At 33.5% G+C, this 8,033-nt stretch overlaps 1 protein-coding gene across 39 annotated transcripts in view; it reads right to left on the bottom strand.

Annotated features, from left to right (window-relative positions):
• The window catches only part of Nrxn1 (neurexin 1), a 1,073,594-nt gene that overhangs the window by 119,165 nt on the left and 946,396 nt on the right, over positions 1-8,033 (bottom strand). For 28 of the 39 annotated variants that reach the window (XM_029470970.1, XM_029470959.1, XM_029470968.1 and 25 more), the window contains 2 exons: positions 1,960-2,049; positions 276-595 (listed from right to left, as the gene is read on the bottom strand). In XM_029470970.1, the coding sequence (XP_029326830.1) occupies positions 276-595; positions 1,960-2,049 (410 nt within the window). The remainder of the gene's footprint in view (positions 1-275; positions 596-1,959; positions 2,050-8,033) is intronic. The other 11 variants (XM_029470971.1, XM_021149698.2, XM_029470977.1 and 8 more) reach the window with 1 other exon arrangement.

Below are 8,033 nucleotides of genomic sequence, written 5' to 3' on the forward strand. Positions count from 1 at the left end.
CCCTCCCTCCCTTCTCTTTCTTTCTTTCTTTCTTTCTTTCTTTCTTTCTTTCTTTCTTTCTTTCTTTCTTTCTTTCTTTCTTTCTTTGGTCTGCAGACTTCTCATCAACAACATACCCATATCTTATACTCATACAAGATGTGATGCATTTAATTTCCAAGAAAGATGAGCACAGAGATCAGAACGAAAATTCTGCTTAGAGAAAACAATTCTGTAGAAAAGGCCACGTTTGTGATCACAAGTCTAGAAGGAAAGGATGCCATGCAAATGCTCACCTGGCTGATGGGTTCCTTTGTGGGGGGCTTGCCTCTTCTAGCTGTGCTGGTAGCCAGGGTTGTGGTGGTCTCCATGACTGAGGTGGACATCTCAGACTGCATGGCAGTGGCTGTCGACTCAGTTGTCATAGAGGAAGGCACTTCACCGACCAGCCTCACATTCCCCACTATGGCGATGTTGGCATCGTTCTCTGCTGCCATATTCAGAACTTTCAAGCCATTGTAGTAAAGCCCAGAGAGCTGGCCCTGGAAGGGCTGGCCCTGCTCTTTCCCGCCAATTATTATAGTTGCTTGGCTATTGAAGATTGTGAGCTGACGCCCTGTAAAAATAATATTACATACATGCAAAAATGTTGATTGTGAACTCTACATACTACAAAGGATGATAAAACAGATTTTTCATGGGGTGGATAATGAGAGCAATAAACTATAAGAGAGGCATTTGGCTCATAATTCATTGCTTAGAAATGAGGTGTCCATGAAATGCATAATTACTGGCAAATACTTATAAATTGTCGACATATTATAATGTAGTGCTTTTGCTAAAAGACCAATCAAACATATATACTGCAAATCAGTTTTTAGTGGATCCTATTTTTCTTTTGCCTAAAGAACTTATTATTGGTCTCTTAAATTTAAATTGCTAAATTTAAAAAGTATGACATTTCTAACATTTCAATATTTGTTATCCTAAAATAACCTCTGAAATAAACTAACAAATAGGAACTAACATCTAATTTAAAATTTTATCACAAAGATTTCATAATTCAAATAATGTCCATAGAACTCTACATGCTATTCTTTAGAGATGTTTATATTTTGAAAGGCAATAATCCATTGTTGCTTCAATTATTCTATTTTTCAGCAATCACACTGAAAGGAAATGAATGGTTTACACTGAGCTTGTCAGAGACAAAAAAAAAATGTTTCAAAAATATTTTTCTGATTGGCTTTCAGCAAGTGTATCAAAACAGAATAAAATAAAATGAAAAAAAAAAATAGCCTCAAACGTAAAAAGCCGCTTCAGGAATGAAACACAAACCAATGGAGAAATCATGGCACATTTCCATCAAACAATCCTAGCAACAGTACCATTATCATCAGATGGAGACTCCAGCATGGGCAGAGTTACCTCTGCTCATAAGGCATGCACAAAACTTTAAGTTCAGTTTTAATTAGGGTTTGTTCCCAAATGTTCTCAGAAGCTTGCAAACGTTAAAGGGACTTCATTTTGATTGGCAATCCATATTGCCCACTATTTAAGATTCCTAGAGTTTAAACAAAGATTTTTTTTTTCAGGACCATGATAAAGATATCCGAACTACATATATTTTAGTTAATAATTTAGAGGCTGGACCATGGATATATTCTATAAATGATTTATCATTTTTGGTTAATGCTTGCTCTGAGTACCTTCATAGATTGAGTTAGTGGATTATATTTAACAGTCCCTTTAACCTTAAGTTAACTGGGTAAGATTATTAAACCGTTGGTACTTCTAACAATGTATAGAAATTATTATACAAGGTATGCAAATATTACTATCTATATTTTACTGTTTTAAACTTGTTTTTAATTTAGTTTTACGGAAAATTTATTTTTTATGTTTATTAGTGTTACAATGAAGAACTACTTGGTTATGTTCAAATTATTTTTTATTTGAAGTTTTAATCAATGTTTTTACCTTTGTCGAGTAGCCATTCATCAACTACTCGACCAAGTCGATATGGAATTCGCTGTCTAGCAATCGCCAGGCGCTCGTTATCATTGTTTCCTTTAAAGTTTAAAGAGACATTTCATTGGTTAAAATCTGTAAGGTCAAAGGTTAAAAGTTAATACTTAAAGCTTGAGCTATACAATTGCCACATGATTTTTTGAAATTTGGAATTTTAAAAAGTTCTACCTAGAGCATTTCATGTTTCAGACTTGTCATTCATTCATTTATTTTATTTTAGCAAACAAAATTATTCCTATGTTAATTGAAAATTAGAAATCTGCATTTGAGCTAGGTTATTATACTTATGTTATAGACAGACCCGAACAACCAATTTAAACAGCATATAATAGCTTTACAAAAAAAATGACCCTTGACCTCAGGGTTTTGTCTTTTTGATGTTTCTTATTAACTAGTTAAACATGTTCAGCTACAACAGGTTTAAGTTTTCAAAATACATTCAACCTCTTATTCCAGATTAGTAATTTATGAACACCAAATTTAACACCATCTTTGACACATTAAGCAGCTGAAATAGGCCTAGCATACTTTATTTCCTATTAAGACAACATATTTGCTTACTCGTTTCATTTAAGAATACCACAAAGTCCAAACAGCTCTTGTGCAGTCCACCCAAGTCGGTTTGTCAATCACTTGTACATTATAAGAAAGTACATCTGAGTTAGGAAAGGCTTTGACAAAAGTGACTTTTATATGAGCATCCTTCAGTTTCATTTAAAGCTTAGCACACTGAAGCAAGCATACAGCATTTAAAAAATGTTTATTTATGTCTTTTTGTACTCAAATCCCTACTTACTATTAAGTTATTCTCTTTAAAAAGGTGTAAGAACTTAATGTACAAGCGAAGCTGTAAACAATAGCTCTTAGTCACACATCTGAACTAAATGAAAGTCTTGCTTCTCTGAATAGAAAACATTATCTGCTACAAACTCTGTTCATATTGACCTTGAATCATGCTTGCAAATAGATGAGTGTTTTCTTGATCTAGAAAGTACTTAAAAGTCTAGACTACTGTCAGTGCTCAGTACTGTGCATTGAAAGACAAGGATTTTTTTTATCATCATTATTATTATTTCATGAAAATTTTGTAGAATAGAATTTGGAGTTGAGACATTTCATCAATAGCTTGAGTGAAGATTAATTGTTAAAGAAATTGTAAATTATAGTAGTAACCTATATAGAAAGCCTTAAGCATTTTGCTAGAGAAGAAAATAGATATACCCTTCCCTTAGATTTATAATTATTTATAAGTGGTTTTCATGTTTTGTGCTAATGTTGTGATGTATTATACTTACCATAATAAACCCACCCTAATGTAGCTCTCACGCTTTTGGAGAAGGAGGAAAGATGTATCATTAGAACATCAATGCATCATTCAAATGTCTATGTCACTAAAAATATTTCACAAATTAATATACAACTTAAGATGTAAACAAGGTTGAACTAAATATACATTTAATGGTAACACTGGGCTGTATTAATCTGGATAATGTAATTATGTAAATGTTATAAAGTTATATTTCATGATGTAGAAATCATGATGTAATCTTGATATATTGATAGTCTTTTAAACAATTGTATCACAGAGCAAATTTTCAAATTTATTTTTTAAATGTTCAGTTTGTATTCTTTTTATGTGCCTGCTTATATGTATAAATTAGAAATATGCAAAAACTTACTATTTCCTGTTCTAGTGCAGTGTGATTGTTGTGAATTTGTATAATGATTGTGAGTTTACATGCCTAAATTGAAATGGTAACTACAAAATAGCTTTTTACAACATATATTCTTTTCTCTGTGGACTTCTTTCTTACCCTATATTCATTGCTGTCTTCAGTGCATAACTTGGCTTACAAACTCGATGATTTCATGGTTCTTTACAGTAGAGATTACCCATTGTTCTAAATAATCCATATGTCCTCAGACAGTATCCAAAACCCTCTCTGCAATAAATCCAGCTGACTCACTACTTAAGCACAACATGAACAAAACTTAACCTTTGTCTTTAAAAAAAAATCTTCACCCTTTAGCGACGAGTCTGTGTGCTGTCAGGTCTATTACTTTCCCCCTTGCTTATCTTTGTTCCATCTCATGGTCATCTCTCATTGCCCTCCTTTTGAACAGTATGAGGTTTCCTTCAATTCTCCTACAGCTCCACTTTCTTCCTTCCTGTCTTTTTGGTCTACAGAATTCCTAGGTATAAGCTAAATCACTCAAAGTATTTATTGCCCGTCAATGCAGTAGTATTTGCTGTTCAAGTATCATAAAGCAGGGATGGTGGAGTAGCTCAGTGGTACAGTGCCTATCAACACGTATCAGATCCTACATTCCAGATTAACACCCTAATACAACCACACACTCTCACATACATACACACATGACTCATAAAGTAAATGTTAGTGCTAATACATTCTATACATGGACTAGGACTTATCAGTCCATTCTTATTTAATTGACATTGAAATAAGAATAGGAGAGTAAAGCTCTGAAATAAAATATTTTATGTGTTATCCAATATCTAGCCTCTGGTGTGTCCTAGTGTTGTGCAAAAATGCATGTTGACCAAGAAGTAATACCACGTGTGTGTGTGTGTTTTTAATTGCATGAAGAGCTAATGATTAATTTGGTCAGAGAGAATCTGTAACGTCAATCTAATTATCTGGTTAACTATGTACATAGGAGAAAGGAGAAAGTATGTGTATGTTTATATACATGTGTGTGCATGTATATGTGTTTCTGTACCTGCATCTGCATATTTTCTGAGACTTTCTTTTTCTAAAATTAAGTTTAATGATTGTATCTTGTAAAAGAAATGAAATATAGACTCTCCAAGAGTTACTTTCTTCCAAAGTTTATCAATAAATATATTTTGGACTATAAAGAACACTGATGACTTTTCAGTAAGTGAAAACAAAAAGAAAGCACAGTTGTTCTCTCAAAAATTAGGCAGAAAATTATGAATTGCAGGATGACAGTATTCAGGAAATTGGGATATTTTCTGGACTTGCAAGCCCTCATTGACTAAAGAACACACCCTGCCAGAATCTAAAAATGCCCTATCCTTATCCAACAACAGAATACAATGAATCACTAAACCTACAACTGAATTTTATCTGTTCTGAAAAATAAACTTTTAATATATGAATTAAAGAGTGTAGATGACAATTAAGAGACCAGAAAATAATATATTGAATAGATTTTATGTTTTTTGAGTTGTTCTACTGACATATACAGATTCTTTTAGTCAATGCTGACAATGATCATAGACCAAGAGAACTTTTATTCAACAGTTCAAAAATTTGAGATTCAAATAGATGATGTGATATGTGTGGCATCATGGGATGAAGGCAAGGTTTTTCACCTGAGACATGGAAGCTTAGATTCTTCCAAAAGCACTTTCTCATATAATGAAGAATGCCATTGTCTGGTCTATAAAGGGTCTGCCTATAAACTCTGGAATGAGATTATCCTCTTGGGTACATGAGATCTGCAATCTGCCAGAAATCCTAGTGAATAAACAAAAAAGCTATTATAACCATTGCCACTTCACACGTTAGTGTGTAGAAGCATACGTTGTAAAGTAATCAAGAAATTTACAGCTGAGAATTCCAAAGGAACAGAATTTAAATGTCTTCCTTTGATAATGAAACCCTGCCATGCCTAACCACGGGGGACATCAAATGTTCCCAGCATTCCTTGTGTTTAATCCTAACATGGAAAACAAGCAGAGTCATACTTATCTAGTAAATTTACTGCTTTGTTTTATTTTTTATAGAAACCTACTCCATAGACAAGTAGGAAGGAGAGAGGATCTAAGCTGTGACTCAAAAGACCTTGTACTACACTGGCTGATGAGAGGAGGGACAGAACTTTACAACACATTAGAACTCACTGTACTTGGGCTTCACATTTGTTCCTTTCTTCTTCATTCTACTCTGTTATGTTATTTTTTCCTCTATCTGTTCCTTAAATTCTTTCGTTATGTTGCTTAATAAGCCAAAATGTAGTATCCTTCTTAGATAAAGCAAAGTATGTTCTATCCGTTCTAGATTCCTCCTTTCTCCAAAAGACCAGTCTTTCTTATTTAGGTTCTATAAATAAACCTTAGTATTTCTGTTGTTTGTTTGTTTGTTTGTTTGTGTTTGTTTTGGATTGCTGGATATGTGTGAGCTTAGCCATCTGATTCTACAAAGTTATTTCCTGAGCACTGCTCTAACTCTGGATGTTCTGAATCATGAATGCCTCACAGGTATCTCACTGTAGGAACACATAGACATTAGGAACATAATGGACAAAATCAACTGGTATAATTCAGCTTTCCAGACAAGACATGGTGTGCCATGAGCATATAACTATGAACGATGCAGACTTCAGATATTCAGGGAGAGTGGTGGGATACAAAAGAGAAGATGTACTCAGAAGATATATTGCATACAAAGTGTTTTCATACTATCACATCTTGTGTTTCAGTGACTAATCAGGTAGACATGTGTAATAATGAAGAAGGTTTAGAGCTGATAACTTCCTTTAATTTTACTACAACTTCAACTTACTAAAAATTCATAAATAAATACGCTTTCAATAATATGTGATATCTAAAGTAATTAATGATATGACTGATTAAATATTTATGTCATTAGACATAAATAAGTAGGATACATAATTGTAAACACTAAGTAAAATGTGATACAAATTGCAAGGTTTTAAAGGTGAGATATATAAAAAGAATAATATTTGCTAGAATATTGTCTAAAATGTCAATGATTTATAAATATCACATTTATAAATATTTTATCTTTGCTCACATTGCTTCCTTACAAAAATACACAAGCGTCTTCTGTATATTAGATACAGTGTCTTAATGGACTGCTACATCCTGAGGTCTGCTCACTTAGAGCACAGAGCAGACATTAGCAAGCAGGCAGTGCTCTGTTCATATCTAATGCTTCAAAAGTCACTCCAGGTTCATCTGTGAAATGGCAAATCAAGGCACTTCTGCAGCTGTGTTAAATGTTATTTTTTGTGAGATGGCTATGATGTGGGCACAGAAGACCACAGGGTTCAATGGTGCTTTGGAGAAGAAATTATAAATAGTGCACACCTAACTGGCATTAGAAATCTCCCTTTCACGTCCCTCTTTTCTATAGCTCAACATTGAGATGTCTAGTTTTACTTTATACACAAATCTGTAGTATAACTTGTTCCTACTAGCTATGAACAAAGCATTTTTTTTCAGATATTGTCCCATCAGATTAATTACAAATAAAACCAACCTTGTGCATTTCTCACTGCCTATATGGAATAATATCTTCTCTTATCTTTCATATGATATTTGTTTCCCAATAAAAACAGACAGGATATCATATCAAAAACTACCAGCAGTAAATGAACGCAGCAGGGAAAAGCAGATAACCAAATACAAAGCCTACCCTGATAAATTTAAGGCTGTACATTGTTGTAGTGCATGTTAAAGAGGTACCTTGTGCTAGCTGTGTAGCATTTAAGATATAAAAATTATTTAACAGCTACAGCAATAGAAAGGCCATTATTAGACATATTATTGATTGAAGTAAAGGAAATATAAGGGAGCCCGTATCAACTCATGAATGGCACTTTATTATTTTGTAGATATGAGATTCTTGAACACTTTCTATACCACGATGTCATAACATCTAACCTTATCCACTACAATAAGGACTTAATAGAAATATATTCTCTAAGACTTCTCCTCCTAGTTCTGATTTCTAAAGAAGCAGAGAGTACAGCATGGATAGAACTTCCACCTCTCCCACAACAATTTTCTCCAGCTTTTCGGAACATTCAGTTTCTTTCCTTTCCTTTCCTTTTCCTTTTCCTTTTCCTTTTCCTTTTCCTTTTCCTTTTCCTTTTCCTTTTCCTTTTTTCCTTTTTTCCTTTTTTCCTTTTTCCTTTATCTTTTTCCCTTCCCTTCTCTTCCCTTTCCTTCCCTTTCCCTTTCCCCTTTCCTTTCCTTTCCTTTCCTTTCCTTTCCTTTCCTTTCCTTT

The sequence above is a fragment of the Mus caroli genome, chromosome 17 (assembly GCF_900094665.2).
Source record: "Mus caroli chromosome 17, CAROLI_EIJ_v1.1, whole genome shotgun sequence".
Taxonomy (NCBI): domain Eukaryota; kingdom Metazoa; phylum Chordata; class Mammalia; order Rodentia; family Muridae; genus Mus; species Mus caroli.